Genomic DNA, 18,536 nt, shown 5'->3' with positions numbered 1-18,536 from the left:
AGGTCCCACAGGATGTGACAGTTCACATGTGCTTTGCAGAATGGGAGGAAAAGGGCATCCTGCCTGACAAAGTGAGAAAGGGGGTGTCGGCAGGAGATGGGGGCTGGAGCCTCGAGCCTCCTGCCTTAGAACTGGTCACCCAGTTGGGCTGGAGCTTAAGACCTTTCCTGGGAGTGCAGGGAAGGGATCCTTGAAGGCTGAGTAGGGCTGAGTTATTGGCACTGTATTCTCGTGTTATGTAGTAGAAAGCCTTCAAGGTACTGGACCAAGGGAATGGCGACAAAGGCTTTGTTTGGGGAGGATTTCTGGCTGTGGGAAGAGGGTCTGGAGCTGGGAAGGTGCTTGGGACCCCTCCCCCCCATGAGGATGGCGAAGATGCTTGGGGGCACAGCTTTGCTAGGAGGAGGCAGGAGCGAGCTGCGCTGAGAAGCCTAAGGAAGGAGGATGTAATCGCATGGCTGTGAGGACATGCAGCTGAAGTACATTATCCAAATACAAATCCAAGAAATTAAACTTTTTCAGGGACATGTTAATTAATGGCACTGAAGCGGTTGAATTCCATCAGTTCAATTTCTTGGGCTTAATTCTCCCCAGCTGACCCAGCAGTCATTGTCTCTCCTATTTGGGCTCCATGGAGTTTCCTTCTCAATGGAGAATTTACTGAAAATCTTGGGCGAGACGGGAGACCATCAGGGCTGCTTCTGCTACCCCTGGCCCTGGGGGTCTGCTCCTATTTCCTTTTTCAAACCAGTATTTCTTCTTCCTCCCTTACCAGCCTCCCCGTTTCCAACAAAACCCACATCTTGGGTGATGACAGCGCTGAGCCACACAGCTCAGAATTGCTTGGCATGAATGGCCTTGGCCCAGGCTGGACGGCAGAAACAAAGCAAGTAGGGCCACCAATTGGGACATGTGACCAGCCCTGAGGGTCTTGGCTCAGGCTGCAGGCAATGGCTTCAGTGAGCACTGCTGGGCTTTCTTTTTTAAATCCCTGTTTATGGCAATGTGACTTTCTCCTTCCATCTTTCTCAGAGAAGACAGTGCGTTTTCTTACATCTCTGTAGGAAAAAAAACCAAGTGCTTCACATCCCGTTCACTGAAAACCCACTATAGTTTCCAACCACTTACCCTACTCTAGTGCAAATACAAAACACATTTCCTGTGAAGTTGTGCCACATAAAATCCGAGGAAGTCGGGTGGCATTTCTGAGAACCACAGTACAATTTTCTTTTGCTTTTTCGTTCTCTGTGCACAAGAACTTGGTCTGTGTTCATGGTGTCTGGGGATCAGCATCCATGACTGGAGGATTTATATACACCTTCAACCCTGAACGGTTGTTAAAACAGCACCGAAAAGCACAGACATCCTGGCCTCCCTGAAGGGTGGAGTGTGCAAGCTGAGAATACCAGCTTCTGGAAGCGAAACGAGGTGAAATGCACTCACCCATCTGGTTATATGGTGTCCTTCCTCTCTCAGAGGTTTTCTCCTGAACCAACAGAAATGACCTAGATCGTCCAGGGATCCTCCATTCTCTCATTTGTTTATCAGAATTCTGTTCCCCTAGTCAGACCTTTTTCCCAAGGGGAATCTAAATGGACAGAAACAAGTTTAGCATTGACAGTCCCACGCATTTGAAATCTTGAAGAACATAGAAAAGACCTTTTTGTAAATAGTGCCTGGTTTGCAGACAGATTCTAAACACGTCCGTAGATTCTCCTTCTGAGGAAATGTTCTACGGATGTCCAGCTCAGATGAGGGGAGAAGGTCTAGAGATCCCAAAGTGGCCTTCTCTGACCATTTGGTTTGGTCAGCCAAGGGAGGGGCCCGTGGGGGTGAGTGCCACAGAGTATGCAGAGAACTACAGAGAAAACCCTATGCAGACTGAGAAATTGGAAGCTTTGGAGGCAGGTCTAAATCTGGGATGATCAACTCCACCGAGAGGCTTTTACATCAACTAATAAATACCGCCTCTTACCCCCAGAGCTGGAGCCACACAAGATAATGCAGACAGGGACATCTGCAGATGCCAGAACCCTGGCTGTCTCCTGGGAGGGGAGCTGACCATCTTAACATGATCTCCATTTTGGCCCATGCCAGCTTTCTGGGTTGGAGCATATTGGATTGCACTCCGTCAAGAAAAGACCCAGGGGCTGCCTTCCTTCTCTCCAAGGCCAGAGATGTACTAGGCTAGCATCCTTGGCTGGGCTTTGTATGTTGGCAAGAATACCTGAGTAGGAAGTGGCCTGAAGGATTCCAGTTCAGTAAATATTTGATGAGTAAAGGAATGAATAAATGAAGGGATTCTCTAACTTATCAGTTAAAGGAATAGACGGTCTGCCAGAAGCACGATGGCCCCAGACCTGTGAAGTGCCTTAAACTTTCTAAGCCACTTACAATAGTGTGTGTGTGTGTGTGTGTGTGTATGTATGTATTGTGTGTGTATTGTATATATATAAATATATATATACACACACACACACACATACATTCTTCTTTCCCAGTTGTATGTGTAAACACACAGTGTACACAATTGGGAGACAAGGAGATTCAGAGGGGAAAATGTAGCAAGAAAAAGAACAACTAGGACATAATCTTGAAAATGATCAGTGGGAAGGTACAGTCTATATTCTTTGTGAAGGTTAAATATTAGGAGAGAAAATCTGGAAACAAAGGAGAAAAAACCTCAGTGGGCAAAAATCCAGTGATGTTTTGAACTCCACTGGACAAAGCGTATGCAGGGCATTTGTCCTAGAAAACCAAAAACTTGTGACATTTGCCTTCAGTTTTCCTAATTTCAATGAGCCTGATCACTGTCCTGTGAGTCAGGGTGGCACACAAATATCAATGCATCAGGGAAGGGCCCACTGGTTCAGAGCTGTAACCATTTGCAAGGTAACCACGTTGGCCTGCCAACATGGGGAGAAACATTTTAAGACCACTCAGAACTCTTAAGCTTATTGACTCTGACTGGAGGTGGGCGCATCCAGTCCTGCAGCCCCCACATGACAACTCCCCCCATCTTGAGGTGTCTGCAGACCACAAGTCTCATGGGTATTTTCTATTGTGTCCTTATGCTGTGGGTTCTATATTTGAGACAAGGAGTGGGCAGGAGCTTTCTCAGTGGCTCACAGAGCTCTTTCAGGATGTACCAAGCATTTTCTTACTTTTGAGTGGCTTTGAATTGCTCTCTGCATTTTGTCAAGGTGAATCTGGCCATTTCTTCGGTGCAGAGGAGTAAATTTCCACATATGGCTGGTAACATATCCAGCTGAGAGAACACGTCCCGCAGGCGTGCTTCAAAGCCAAAGCCCTAAACAGGTGTTACTGAGAAAGGAGATACAATGACCTGTGGAGAAAAGAGACTCACAGCGAAGATGGCAGGTTGCAACTTGCTAAAAATGCAGACAGAGCGGAGGTAGAGAGGCTCAGGTCTCATGGCCTGGACATCTTGGGACATGGATGTGAAATGTGCAAGGCATTAGTTGCTGGCAGGACCACTCCTTGACAGATTCCTTCCACGATGATGAAGATGGGTTTCGGATGGGCAGACATCTCCTGCCTTTTCGCTGATTTAGCACAGGGGAGTCCCAAGCCAGTCCCTTTGCTGTGCTGTAACCTAAGTGAAGGCCTCGGCAGTTAAAGCCTGAGATTCTAGGGAGCTTTAGAGCAGGAAAAAGAGAGAAGGGGTGGAATTTGTGTTTTTTCTGGGGCTTGGGTATCAGTCCTGGTGCAGTCATGTTTTGATATCTTCACCAAATAGATGCTGATTGCTATAATAAGGGTAATTCCTTACACATATTTGAATCTTTATACCTCTCAAATAAGACTGACATCTTATTTTATCTAGGCAGTCCTAGAAAAGACAGCATCCCTTACTGTGATGGGGCTTTGGACCAGCTCCAGAGCTTCTCTATTCCTTAGTTTCCTCATCTGTTAAATGAAGGTAACAATAGAAGCATCTCATGGAGCAGCTGTGACTCTGTCCCTCGTCAGTCATCTCACTGAACCCACCCTGTGACTTTTCCATCTCTAAAATGCATGTGGAGATAGTGAATTCACTGTGTTCTCAAAAGAGGGAAGGAAGGTGGGAGAACAGGCAAGAGGGGAACGAATGGTGGAGAAAGAGAACATTTCCTTCTTTTTAAACTCCTATCTACATTACTTTTTTTTTTTTTGAAGAAAATGGATTTTATTATCGAAACTTCTTTGTTTTCCTTTGCAATTTCTTGGGCTGCTTCCGAGGCATATGGAGATTCCCAGGCTAGGGGTCCAATCGGAGCTGTAGCCACCAGCCTACGCCAGAGCCACAGCAACGCGGGATCTGAGCCGCGTCTGCAACCTACACCACAGCTCACAGCAACACCGGATCGTTAACCCACTGAGCAAGGGCAGGGACCGAACCCGCAACCTCATGGTTCCTAGTCGGATTCGTTAACCACTGCGCCACGACGGGAACTCCCTACATTACTTTTCTTAATGGTGGTCTAGATCTCAACCCCTCTTTGAAGTCTAGATGGTGTCAAGGCTTCACTTTGTTGCCTTTTCTAACTTTCTTTATGAGCAATTGGTCTCTACTTGTTGATTTTCCCATTAGTAAAATTAGAACAAGAATTGGGGTCAAGGTGGTGCCTGAATCCTTCACCCACACCCTGCCATTGCCTGTTTCTTTGAGCAGACCTGATGTGAGGGCAGGTTGCCTGAGTATTGACACACACTGGAAATCCTAAGGACTCCATGATCTTGTTCTCTCCTCCATCCTACTGATGGCTGAACCCTCTCATTTGACCTCTAGATTACATTTCAAACCTTCTCTTCTCATTCTCGGTGGCATTGCCAACTTCCAGCCTTTATTTTTCTCTCAGCTGGTCTTTCACACCAATTAATTAGCCTCCAATTAATTAGTCTCTCTTGCCTCTAAGCTACCACTAAGTCTATCAGGTTAAAGCACAGATTTGACCATGTAATTATAGCATTTGAAAGAGAAAAATATATATAAACTTTCGATGACTACTTGTTCCAATAGGATAACCTCCAGTCTTATAATGCTATTCAAAGACCTTCATGGCTTGGCTTTCACCTGTCTTTCTAGATCTATTCTCCACGTATCTTTCATCTAACCATTCTTTTAAAATGTCTTGTTTTGTCATATAACACATTTCTGTAACTTTTCCCTGTACCTGTGATTTTTTCCCTCTGCCTTTCTAGCTGATGGATACTTACCCATCCTTTAAAGCAGAGGTCAGCTGAGTATGGTCCTTCTGCTTGTTTTAGTAAATACGGTTTTATTGTAATGTAGTCACAGCCATTTATTTGCATATTGTCGGTGGCTGCTTTCAAGTCAAAGCGGCAAAGCTAAGTAGTTGCAAGGGTGAGCTCTCAACAAATATTTGCCGAATAACATACACTGTGTCAGGAAGATGGAAACTATGTTTCCATAGTTTATTAGGAGCATCTCAAGTAAAGAGGGTCTTGAGCCTTGCTTCTTATCCCCTCATGACATCCTGAACCAAACACTTGTTTCTGAGCACCTGCTTCCTTTGCCTCCTGGAGTGCTCTTGAGGAGCTGGATCTAGAATTGACCAGTGCTGCTTTTGAAGGAAAGGCACTTCTCCCACTGCTTCTGCTGGGTACAGTGTTTAGACTCTAGCGGGCCTGGGGATGCTGATGCATTCCCTTCCATGAGTCATCGGGCCCCTGAGTCCAGGTAGGTGAGTAACACGCTGGGAAGGTGTGGCAAACCCATCGTTTTACTCCTTCCCCGGGGACCTCACCTGCCCTCAGGTCTGCATAGCATTTCTAACCTAAACAAAGTTCTTTCATCCAACTCTGATTCCCCATTCATTGAATTTATCCCAGCTGCTCTGAAGGCAGGGTTCATGCCTTTTATCACTCAGACCCCAGCCAGCTGCAGGGAACTTCTCTCGGTGTGCTAAGATACTGGCTTATCGATCAGATTTTCATCAAGGGAGGGTAAGTCCCCAGCTCCACCAGAGTCTCCCCGCCACCCTCCACATCTGCCTGAAATTGCTTCTGGCAGCCCAGTCTCCACACAAGAGGGAACCAGGCGAGGTGGGACAGGAGATATTCTCTGCCCATGACTGAGACCCATTCCTTCAAGTCTTTGTGATCAATAACTGGAGACACTTTGGGCTCACAGGAAGCACTCTGACATTTGATTCTCTTTATGTATATGCCTTTTCCAAGAGACGGAAGAACAGAATGTAAAGGGGTTCCACAGTCCCCATCAGAAATAACAAAATTGAGTGTGTGTGTGTGTGTGTGTGTGTGTGTGTGTTTTAAGGAATACTGCATGAGCAATCTTTTTCACTGTAGCTGTTAGAGATTAAATCTTAATAACTTTCTAAAATTAGAGTGGACTTCCCACCAACTTCCCATAACAATCCAAGAACAGCCCTACCTTCTTAAGCTCTGGAATGTTATCAGCATGGTAGTTTTGCTTAAGATCAAATCAGGGCAACACAGGAACTGTCATTTTTCATTTCCTGGGGCCCTTTGATCCCATTTGGGGTTTATTTGTTTCAAGTGAACAATACAATTCCTATTGCAGACATCTATCCTGGGGAGTGCTTTTTTGTTTTATTTTTTTTTTTATCCTGTTAGAGATCAAATCAGAGTTGTAAGTAGTGTGGTCATTAGTTATCACCACCAGATTTCACAGCCTCCACTTTATTTCTGTTCTTACAAAATCACCAGCCTTCTCTGTTGCATAATGATCACTTACAGTGAAGCTACAATATGCCTTTCGTGGGTGCTTGGGTGTTAATTTATTTCACAGTTTCCTTTGCAGATGTAATCACAGTCACCTATCACATTCCTGCTTCTTCCTTTTATTGTGTTCCTTTGCTATCTCGTTTGTGTGATCTTTTTCTGAAAAAAAAAAAAATGACAGGCACTGTTTCTCTGTTCACTCTATCAGTGACTTATATGCTTCGTGACTCTTCTATTGCCATTTTAAAAAATACAACATTTTACAGATGTAATCTTAGTTATTTATAACTCAGGTTTTTGTTATATGAGAAAATTCTCTAAATGACAGCCTGGTTTAAGTCCAATTTTTAAAGATGGGGGAAAATATTCTTTGCAAAAACATTTTCCTCTAGATTGTAAATGAAGGGGAAGCTCTCTGTTAGTAAGATGCTAATGTATTTTTCCTGATTTCTTAGTACTTCGAAATGTATGAACATTATTTTTATGTAAGTGATCAAGTTGTGGTGTTTAATAACATGTGGTTAGAGGAAAAAGAGCTATCCCTTTTGATTTATTTGGATATTTACTGGGTGACTTACAGTGCTTTACATATTAGAATTGGTTTGTCAACAATTAACATTCCAGGTTTTTATATAACCCATACTTCAGGTAATAGAGGATTATTAAACTGCAACCAGTGTGTTAGAAATCTGCCGACTGGTAATAAAATTCTTATGTGTAACAGCAGCCAAGAAATACTGCTGTGTATTTATGCATAGATTGCAAGATAGATGAAAGCCTCCAAATGCAGATCTACCAGCAGGTGGCGCTGCTCTTCTATAAATGAACCCCTCTGCCTCGATGCACTGTAGGTACTTACTACCCCCACGCCTCCACTCTTTGCTTTTTCTTTTCCAGACTCTCTCTCTTTTATTTCTCTATGATGAATGTCTAAAACTGTGTTGTTGGTTTGTTGAGGAGATATTCTCCTACTAAGACAACACCTTTTAATTGCTAAGATTTCCTTAAATCCAACTTACTTAATGCTCATTTGGAACAAGTCCTGGTTAAATAAATGTTACTATTTTTAAGAGGTTATGACACAATACCAGATTCTCCCCCCTAAGACTGGATTACCTCTGTCATTTGCGCATTGTTATGTGGCCAGTCCCATTTTTAACTAGTGTTTATTTATACAAAGTAATTCCCTAGGCTTCACTCCATGCCAGCATAATGAGGGACATTTTTTTAAAGGGGGCTTATGTACCAGATTAATGTGCTATGTAAAAATAATTTTAACATAATGCTCTTTCATCAAGAATTACCTTAGAATCCAAGTTAACCAAAGAAGGTTTCTTTTCTCATTGGGCCAGAACTAAATTTCTAACAAACAGGATCAGAAGGTTTTTGTTCTTTCCCCCCCGCAGTAAGGTTGTCCACACAAAGGCTGATCAGCTCATCAATTAGAGCAACAATGAGGCAAAACAACCTCAAATTTACCAGCAAAATTTTTATTCTTTTTAAACCACACACAATTTTTAAATCTTTTTAATTTCTTTAAAGACACAGCTACATCTTTTAACGAATTTTTTTTTCTTCTTTCTCTAACCTACACTATTCTTTTTACAGGGTGTTTGGTTTTAAACATGGCCTGTTTAGTAGACAATGGATTTATTGAGGTTATGTAAGGGGAGAAGGAAAATACATCCTAGGATGACTCATGTATTTGTTTTTCTTCACTGTTAAAGGCTACTTATCAGACTATATAGAAATTTGAATGCAAGGTTTTTTTTTTTTTTACTGTTTTCATAATTTAAAAATTTGAAACCATGAATTTGGGAATTCCAATAGGAATTTTCTATTTTTTTTAAATGTTTTCTAGGCATACTGGGCCAAGCGGTGCAGGTTAGGCGTCCATTCTTTATTGTTATTATTGTATTGCATTATTTGCATTCTTATTTAATTCTCTTATTTGCTTTTGGTCAGGTGTTATAATTAGGTGAAACCAAGGAGTAGAGGATTGGGTGGAGCATTTTCTTCTAGGGAATCTACTTGAAAGTACTGGTTTTGTTGAAAATGTTTTTCAGAGTATTGATTGCAATTGTCAATTGAAGCCTGTTAAAGCCAGACCGTGACAATTTTCTTCCAGTTCTCTTTATAGGGAGTGTGAAATCAACGTGAGTAGTGGAAGCCAGGGGACAGCCCTCCCAAAGTAAAGGTTGAATTCACCTGGTTGGGCTAGGAGGTGGCAGCCTTGTGAGTTTCGCAGGACCCCTTTCCAGGGCATTAAATAACTTGATTCTCTTGTCAAATACACTCTCTAGAAGAAAATCGAGACCTCCAATGGAGCTGGACCACTGCCAGGGGCCTCCTCTTTTCAGTTTCATGCGCATATGTGTGCATCTTATCTTGGACCCTTATTAACTTTCAAGTGGCTGGAGAGAAAGTAGACAGAGTTCAGGGGATTTCCGACAGACTTTTCCAAGTTGCAAACCACCCACTGCTGGCTCTGAATTTGAGTTTTGAAATTGGAGGAAAAAGAACTTTCAGAGGATTCAGACTATTACCAAGGATTATCCAAATTCTGCCATTTGAAGTTTAAAATTTTACACCATCTGCCCCTTATGTCCCCCCAGTTGTGCCCTCAAATAAACCTTCCTGATCCAGCCAGACTGATTTTCTTATACTTCCTGAGCCCAGTGCCTCCCCACCACCTTGGCTTTGCTCCAGCTGTACCCTCCACCCAGCATGCCCTTCCCACCCCTTGCTGCTCCCCAGCATCATGGCTCCAGGGCCCGCAGTGCACCAGCCCCATGTTTGGTTCTGGGGACATGCAAGTGAATAAGGCTGAGCTGCCATCTCCACCCATCCGACTCCTGTTTTAAGTCTTATTTCTCCTAATCCTACAGACCTTCTAGCACTGCTTATGTGGACATTGCATTCAGCCCTCTCCTGACACTATCATGCACCACTTTTCATACTAGTATTTCATACCACTTGTGAATTTTACATATCTATCTATCTATCTATCTATCTCTTTAATGCTGTTGTCTCATTTCCCCCCCGCAACTTGTGGTTCTCTCTTATTGTGCATCTTTAAAAAGATTTTTGAAAAAAAAAAAAAAAAAAAAAAAAGGAAAAAGAAAAAGCAATGCCTGGCCCCCAGGCCCTCAGGATTTGTGTTGAATCGGTTTGGTGTTCTATAGCATTATCCAATTCAGATTATTTAAAGGCAGGGTTGAAAACCACTGAGCTGAACCATACTTTCCCTGGACCAGTAACCCTGCTTTTCCTATTCTGGAGTGCTTTGGGGTTGAGTCTGATAGGAAGTTCTGGATAATCATTTGTGGCTGTAGGCTTATAAGGCCTTCAGTCCATGGCTGGCTCCTGGGATATCCATCAAGTAATAGAAGAGATCATTGAGCCCAGAACCATCACAGATCAGAGCCAAAATGAATGCCAATCTTTCAGAAGGGGAAGTGTCTTGCAAGGCCACATGGTTGATCTAGGTTGAGGCTTGAACCCAGGCTCCTCTCACCTCTAGGCTGTGCTTCTCCCCTCTGCAATGCCACCTCTTGGCAGCTAGTAGCTATTTCTTTGGCACTTTACTAGGAACTCAGAAATATGAGGGAGTCAGGATTTGTAGGTTACAAAAGAGAACTTCGAAGTCTAGTTGGGGAAGACACACTGAAGTGGAAAACAAATTGTAATGCAGAAACAGTATGATGTCAGAGGAATGTGAGATGAGAAGTGCGAAGGGATCTTTAGAGAAGGGAGGTATTCTGCCTTGATACAGTCATCTGGGAAGTCTTCCTGGAGGAAGCAGGTTAACCTGTTTCTTGAAGAATGGATAGAGTAGGGAGGTGAAAGGAAGAGCTGGTGGGAAGGAATAGAGAAGGAGGTAGCCTTATCCTCTGCCTTTCTCATCATCCTCAGTGTATGCCCCAATCCCATGCACTCCCACCAGAAATTCAAGGGAAGATGCCCCTCACAATCAGGCAGCCTGGGTTTCCTGTAATTTAGGGGAAACAGTAGGGTTTCTCCACGTTTCCATCTGACTTTCATTTGTTGTTGCTCTGAGCGGTCCCAGCCCTCTCCAATTGAAGCCCACTTAAACATTTTCTGGCTTTTCTTGCTTTTATGACACTTGGCATAGCCTAATTATTTTGACCTGAGCATTTCATTGGGGCCATATGAAATATGGGACAAAGGTGACAATGGAACAGGATGCAGAGAATGGGGGGGTGGGGTGGCGACTCTCACCCCATTCTAGTAGTTGGGAACCAGGTCAGTTGCTTGGGGCAGAGGAGAGATGGTGAACCCATTTGCGTAGACCAAAGTCAAAGGAAAGCAGATGGGCATTGCAGAGAAGACCCAATGGCAGAGAGCTCGAATTCCTTTGATTGCTCAAAGTCAAGGTGATACATTTATCAAGAGCCTACCAGGAACTCTTAGGCACTTTTCATGTTTTCAGTCTATTCTCACAACAACCATATGAGGAAAGGACACTGGGGTTATTCCCATCTTTTAGGTGAGGACAGTGAACTTAGGTTATTTACCAAATACCCAGGTTCAGACCTAACAGTGCATTTCAAGGCTTGCATATTTAACCATTACCCTCACTGCAGCTTAATATGAGTTGATATTTGAAGTTTCTATTGTGGCTCAGCGGGTTACAAACCCAACTAGTATCCATGAGAATGTGGGTTCCATCCCTGGCCTCGTTCAGTGGGTTAAGGATCCCACAGTGCTGCAAGCTGCAGCATAGGTCACAGATGCGGCTTAGATCCCACATTGCTGTGGCTGTGGTATAGGCCTGGCAGCTGTGGCTCCGATATGACCCCTAGCCCAGGAACTTCCATATGCTGCAGGTGCAGCCATAAAAAGGAAAGAGAGGAAAGAAGGAAAGAAGGGAGGAAGGAAAGAGAAAGAAAGAAAGAAAGAAAGAAAGAAAGAAAGAAAGAAAGAAAGAAAGAAAGAAAGAAAGAAAGAAAGAAAAAAGAGGAAAGAAAATATGAGTTGATATTTGTAAAAGGACATTTCCCACATTATGGTCCTTATCTCAGGAATAGCACCATTGTTGCAGGAGCCGCAGCCAGAGGTACTAACACAGAGTGCCTGCCATATGATGTGGGGTCCAGTGGGCAGCACAGGGGTATTTGAGCAACTGGAGAGCTCATGTCCCCTGAGATAGTTGCCCTTTTGGAATGGGAGAGACCAGGCTTCTGCAAGATTTAAAAACAGAATTTAGAAATCATATTTTTATGGATAATCTTTGGACCTAAAAATCATGAGGTACATACAATCCAAGGGAGAAGACGGGTAGTGCCAAGCAGGTCACACCAAGGCATTATTTGTCCTCAGGCTGTCCGCATGCGGCCACTTGTTATCTCATGTAGCCCCACAGCATCTCCACATCTTGGCATCCTCATCTGTCCAGCAGGGATCTTGTGACATTGGGCTGTTGAGTAACTGATCTGAGATCAGAGCTCTAACGAGGACCAGACTTGGACTTGGACAGGTGGCTTGACTCTAGACACCTATATCCTCATGTTATTCTCACGGGCAGAATTCTGACAGCAAATGATCTAAATTAGAGGTCAGCAGACCTGGGTGCTGGCTGTGGTCTGCGTATTGAGCTGAAAGACGGTGAGGCTGCTCACCCCTAAACCCTGTTCTGCCAGCTTCTGTATTCCACACTGCAGTCTCTGTGTTGACCAGCAAGGGCCCACCATGCACTAGCATTTTTAAATGTTGCAGAGGTTATGTTGAAGATAAATTATAGTAGAATACAGATAATGATTTTATTGTTTAAGAACACCTTCAGAAGGTGACCATGCCCTTAAGAAATATACTAAATGCTCTGTTTAGTGTAAAATCACCATCCAGACTGGTCCTTACCTCCCAAGGTTAAAAGCATACAGTATTTCTAAAGTGTTCTGGCAGAACATTCCTCATCAGGCCATGCAGTGCACCTGGGTTGCACTAAAAGCCGATGCATTTTACCTTTATCTGAGTTTCAGAGAAAGTATCAATGCAACCATCTGGAATACATATTAGAATTCTAGGGGGCTCTTGATGAAACCGGCTCAATGGAAGATAGAGTATTTATGGATGAGCTGATAATAATAATGATATTAATAATAATAATGGTCCTTATCTGTATAATGTCGTATGGCTTAGGAAACAGTTTTACATACACACAATTAGATTCTAGGCTGGTCTTCAAATAGAGGCATTGAGGCAAGCATTAATTTTGAAAACATAAATAGCAAAGTGAACATGGAAATGAAAATATGATTGACATTTTCTGCCAGTCATGTTTACTGGAAGCTGTTTAGGGGAAGGAAAAACAAAAAGAGAAGGAAGGTAACATCGAGTCAAAATATATAAGCAAATAACAACATTCCCCCCCAAGTGGAAATGTAAATCAAAATTGTGCTCACCAGGAGAATTTGATGTGAGGTGTGAAATTAAGTCCGGAAGAGACCTGACCCTTTCTCTCTCTTCTGTTTCTCACCCTGGGCTGGTGGCAAATCTCAGATTCCTGAGGCATCATGATCTCCTCTCCACTCCTTCGGGTGTCTGACAGTTTGTAAATCCACAGGGAAACCTTTCTTGCAAGGGTTTTCCTGGACCCTCTCATGCAAACAACGTGAAGTGATCAAAAGAAGAACTCTTGGTTTATATTTGCCTTGTCCTAGCCATGCATGCAGATGCAAACCAAGAGAACTTCTTTGTCATGCCAGGCAGGCAGGATCAGCCCCTAGAACACCTTTGAGAAACGGACAGGGCAGGGCTGTGATGAGAGGAGAAGATGAGGCGCTTGCCTTGGGCGCCAGTTTTTTGGGGGCACCAAAAACATCAGTGATCAAGATAAATAATAGTTTAATGCAATATTGTTTTAGAAATTAAAATGCAAAAAAAAAATGCACAGGATTTTGAATAAAGACAGGATAAATAGCCATTTTAATGCTGGCCTTTAAGTTCTGAATTTCCTAAGTCAGTAGGGGTTATAATAAAAAACAACACAACAGCAATCTGCCATCTACGTGAACACTTGAAGTGTGCCAGGAACAGTGTTCAGTACCTTACAGGCATTTTCTCTCAATACATTTCAGGGGGGACTCAATTCACCCTACAGTAAATCCAAATCTACTTGGTAATAAACTATATTAGAAAAAGAGTTCCTTTACAGGCTCCATAAATTCCATTACAGTCCATTTTGTCTTTGTTAAACAGATGAGTTGAAAATTACACTTCCTTTATTCACAATGATCATTTTAGACATAGAGCTCAAAAAGATCAGCATTAACTTTAAAAAATATATTAGCATGCTCGTATCTATTAAGTCCCATTGCTTTGTAGGCTCCAGCTGATGATTTTATAAAGTATACCACAGGAGGGGAAAAAATCAAGGATAATTATAAATTCATAAATACATAATTCATTGGCATAAAGCTATTTGAAGGGGGTGGGTGCAGAATTATCTCTTTCCTCCAGAAAAATCACAGAGATGTTCTGATTAAGCCCATCATCTAGTCGATGTGAAATTCCAGCCAAACTGATGGGGCACATTTTCTTTTCTGAAACTACCTTTGATAAGAAATGCATTACAAACTCATCAGTTTGGCTTCCGGTGAACAAAAAGACAGCAGCCGTCTGGATCATTCTGGATTCACAGTGAAACTGCCACACCGTGTATCCTCTAACTAAAGCTGTGCCAGTTTGACAAGGGGCAGATGAATCCAGGAGTTATTGTGCAGGGCTTTAAATCTATGCGGCAGCTGACGGTTGAAATAATCATCTATATATCGCTCTGAGCTAGCTGGGGAAAGGTTGAAGCTGTATATTTTCAGCATATCTAGTCTAATGGGTAATCTGTTGTCTTGGATAGGCTCTTTCAGGGTGGACTTGCAGCCCACACTGACAGCTCCGAGGAATTGCTCGTGGTAGATGTGGTTTGCCTTGATTCTCAACCTGCACGGTGGGCGAATCTAACTTGGCTGGAGTTGGAAAATGGGAGGCTCACCTGACTAGTCCCCAGCAAGGCAACGGGACCTGCAGGATTAATAGCTAGCTGGGTGGGAGGGACCTCTCGGTTTATCCACATCTATGTACCTGAAGTGCGTTTCATGTGCATTACGTCTCCCGTCCAGCTATCCTGGCACATTGGGAAGAATATTGTCCTTTTTGGAAAAAGCTAGGAAAACGTACGATGATACACAAGAGCAGGAGTGAGCAGACCTTTTCTATCGAGGGCCAGCTACTAAATATGTTAGGTCTGGGGGCCATGCAATCTCAGTTGCAGTTACTCAACTCTGAGGTGTAGAGTGGAAACAGCCAGGATGCCAGGTGCGCAAATGGCTGTGGCCATGTTACGGTAAAGCTTATTTGTAGCCATTGAATTTCATATCATTTTGATGTGTTATGAAATAGCCGTCTTCCTAGATGTCCCCCAATCATTTAAAAGTGTAAAAACCATTTTTAGCTCATAAGCTCTCCAAAAATATGTCCCAGAGTATAGTTTGCTGATTCCATAACTTGAGAAATATAAAAAGAAAGCAGGCAGCCGTTGGTGCCAAGAATTTGGTGGAGACTCTCCCTGTCCTGAAACTTATTCCCACAAACACATGCTGCATGCATCAGGCCTACACAAAGGTACTGGGTACACTTCTTGATCTCAAAGCCTTTACTATCTTGTCAGGAGTTGGGAACAGGGAGAGGAGGAAAGGACATTTTGGTTGAACTCGTGTCCACTTTTTTTTCCCCCTCAGTTTGAGATGTAAAAATTCTCTTCTTCTTTTACCTCCAAACTCCAGAGTCCATAGTCTTAATTCAGCACAAGTGTTGCATCTCTCATTTCCATTGTGTATTTGCTTTTTGACTTCCTCTGTTCTTCTTTGCATCTCATCTCTGAGCAGAGAATGCCTAGTGATCTTTGCTTGAGCCTCTTCTTTGCCCTTGAGGTGATGAAAACAGTCTATTCCAAGACAGACAAAGAAAGAAAGGGAACTAGATCTCCAAATGGAATTTTCTACCAGATACTGAGTAGGGCAAGAGCACTGGGCAAGTTACAATGATAGGTCGGGTTTTGAATAAAGAGATTTGAGGTGAGATTCTAGATCCAGGGGACTTTGAGGAATGTTGGGCTCTAACCAGGATGCCCACAGAACGTGAGGCTCTGGTTTGAGATTGGTGTGTGGGCACAAGAGGTGCCTCTCATGCGCTGAATTCGATTCTGGTAGATCTGTTAAGCCACAGTATTTCCGTAGAGAACCTTGCGTTCCAGGTCATGCGGATTCTGTTAATATATTTATATAGTATTTCTTCTCTCTCCCATGTAGGAGCTAAATTCTTTCATTACAGTGTGTTGATGGACTCAAACTTGTACAATTCAGGTTTCCTAGGCAGTGAATAGAGCTAGAAACATACCCTGTGATTAACTTCTGCATATTCTATTGTTCCTTCAAGTCTCCCTCCCCATTCTCCTATTAGCTCCACAAAAGCCAGAAACGAAAAAGCTTCAACAAGCCTCCCCTTCCCTGCCCCCTCACCCTACAGTGGGGCACCGCTCCCTGTGCCTCGGTGTGGGATACTAGGAGTTACTTTCCATCCTCCTTTTACATAATAACGAGTCAAAGTTGTTTCCAGAGTACATTCCTTTAGACTTTCTGAATAAATGCATTTGCAATTTTTGGGCCAGAAGTGGTGAAATCATCCTGCCTGATAATATATGATAAGGTGATCGTTCAGTTATAGAGAGTTTATGTATCTATTCTGTGTTGGTGATATTAATGTTGGTATTCCTTTTGATGGGAACCAGCCTTCATCTTTTAATTATCTGTGTATTAATATTCACCATGATTTTTCCAGACAAATACATCTTGGGGGGATTGATCTTATCAATAATACCACAAAGTATTCACTGAACTTCTTGGTTTTATATGTTATTCCAAGGTTGTCAGACCTGATACTCTCGTTCCAAGGATAGCACCCATTTTAACTTCCCTATGTTCTGACGTGGAGCTGCCGCCCATCGACTCTCTCGGCATAGAACTTGGCTCTGATGCCCATCTTACCTGATCTTAGTCGCCCAGCCTCACTGATGGGCACATGGCAAAATGGAAACAAAAATCAAGTGCTTCTTTAGAGCAGTGACAGGACCAAACTCCCAGTATGGATTCTTTATCTGGCATTTGTTGTTCTTATTTTGCCTTCATGGCTTATGGCAACATCCATACCCTTTTAGCAGTCTGGTTTGAGTGACAGCCAGCCCCAGGGTTCTGGTAGTCTATGATTATGAGACAGGAAACGTCCCTCTATAAAACAGGCACCATTCTGTCCTGGGACTGTGCTTTCCTGGCCATGGTTAAGAACTTGAGTTAACCAGCCCAGATTTCCTCGTGAAAGCCATCAGCAGTCAAACCAGAGAAAGGTTGGATCAGCTTGGGAGTTTTGTCCTTTGTGAATTACTTTATTGCCAAATGACTGTATTACTGTGACTTACATGATTTTTCTTAGAGGGGAAGTTCAATAAACCCACAGGAACTAGGAAGCACACGGTTCCATGTCTAGTCCAGCAATTTCATAAATTGCCATTTTTAGTAAAATGACATTCACATCCTAAAAGGCTGAAAACACACACCCGATTTCCACTGATGTCACTCATGATACAAGAAGATGCTACACACCACTCCTTGCATAGGAGTGGCAAACCCCTGGCACTTAATGCAAGTTAGGCAGCAATACCACAGCCAAGAGGGCTGACCAAGCCAGTGCTTTGAGATGAAAACAATAGTTTTGCATTGAGTGTTGATGACGGGGACTATCATGATTATGCAATAGGATGCATTTTAGCAGCTTTCAGGAGATAACGGGTCTGGTCTTGCTGCAAAACTGAGTTTCCTGTGTCCGTGGATATTATTAGGGAGAAGGGAACTCAGTATATTTTGGGAAATGATGGCACAAACAAGATTATCTTGTGACATATTATCCCATTTGACATCAATGACAATAACACAGCAAAAAGATTTTTAAGACGTCATGGGGATAAAAGAAAAGACGACAAAAAAAAAAAATCAACCCAAAACCCCAAAACACTCAAGTTCAGCTGTGAGGGAGGAAACTTCCATTTTAATTTAAAACTATAATTCTTTTCAACGTTAAAATTGGTTTGGTACGTTTCTAATGAAAAATTTCACAAAGGATTAATTTCAATTTTCTTTTCTTATTGTTTGGCAGTCAAGGTTGGCGCTAGATCACGCTATCCCAAAGACCCATTTGCGTTCAGGAACACAACTCACAATTCTCGGCTTGTGACCGAGCCAGGTGAAGGATGTTCTGGAATCCACTCCAATGTTTAATAACTGTACCCCGCCCCCCTTCTACCTTAACATGCTGAGCCCAGTGGAAGAAGAAAGATGGACTGCTATGGATTTCAGCATGCACTTAGCTTGTGGGGCAGCAAAATACCAAAGAGAAAACCCATGCAAAAGGATCATAATCATTAAAACTACCCCCAAACTAGCAGCTTGCACAAGGCTTCAGTCGGAAGCCCTGTTAGCTAGATGCCTTTGTGTTCCAGCCACTTTGCATGCCTCTTACTCTGAGTGATTCCAGTGTGAATATGACATTACTAATGACCTGCTAAGTGTGTGCAGATGTGGGTTTCTCCAGATGTAGTGATTAATAACGTAATGGAGATAGCCGGTTGACTCATGTTTATGGGTTGTTGGCCTTTTACTACATTTCCCAGTTTATTTGCTTTGAACTATTTTTTCTTTTTTTTTTACAAACTCACCTTGAAGTCTAAAAGGGCATCATCC

The 18,536-nt window shown here is 42.9% G+C and overlaps 1 protein-coding gene across 50 annotated transcripts in view; it reads left to right on the top strand.

Moving 5' to 3' along the window:
* The window catches only part of KCNMA1 (potassium calcium-activated channel subfamily M alpha 1), a 760,956-nt gene that overhangs the window by 641,987 nt on the left and 100,433 nt on the right, over window positions 1-18,536 (top strand). For 4 of the 50 annotated variants that reach the window (XM_021072156.1, XM_021072155.1, XM_021072153.1 and 1 more), the window contains one exon: window positions 17,953-18,039. In XM_021072156.1, coding sequence (XP_020927815.1) covers window positions 17,953-18,039 — 87 coding nt within the window. 50 annotated transcript variants of the gene reach the window in all.

This window comes from Sus scrofa, chromosome 14, assembly GCF_000003025.6.
Source record: "Sus scrofa isolate TJ Tabasco breed Duroc chromosome 14, Sscrofa11.1, whole genome shotgun sequence".
Taxonomy (NCBI): Eukaryota; Metazoa; Chordata; class Mammalia; order Artiodactyla; family Suidae; genus Sus; species Sus scrofa.
Note: the sequence above shows the minus strand (reverse complement) of the source record. Positions and strands in the feature narration are given on the sequence as shown.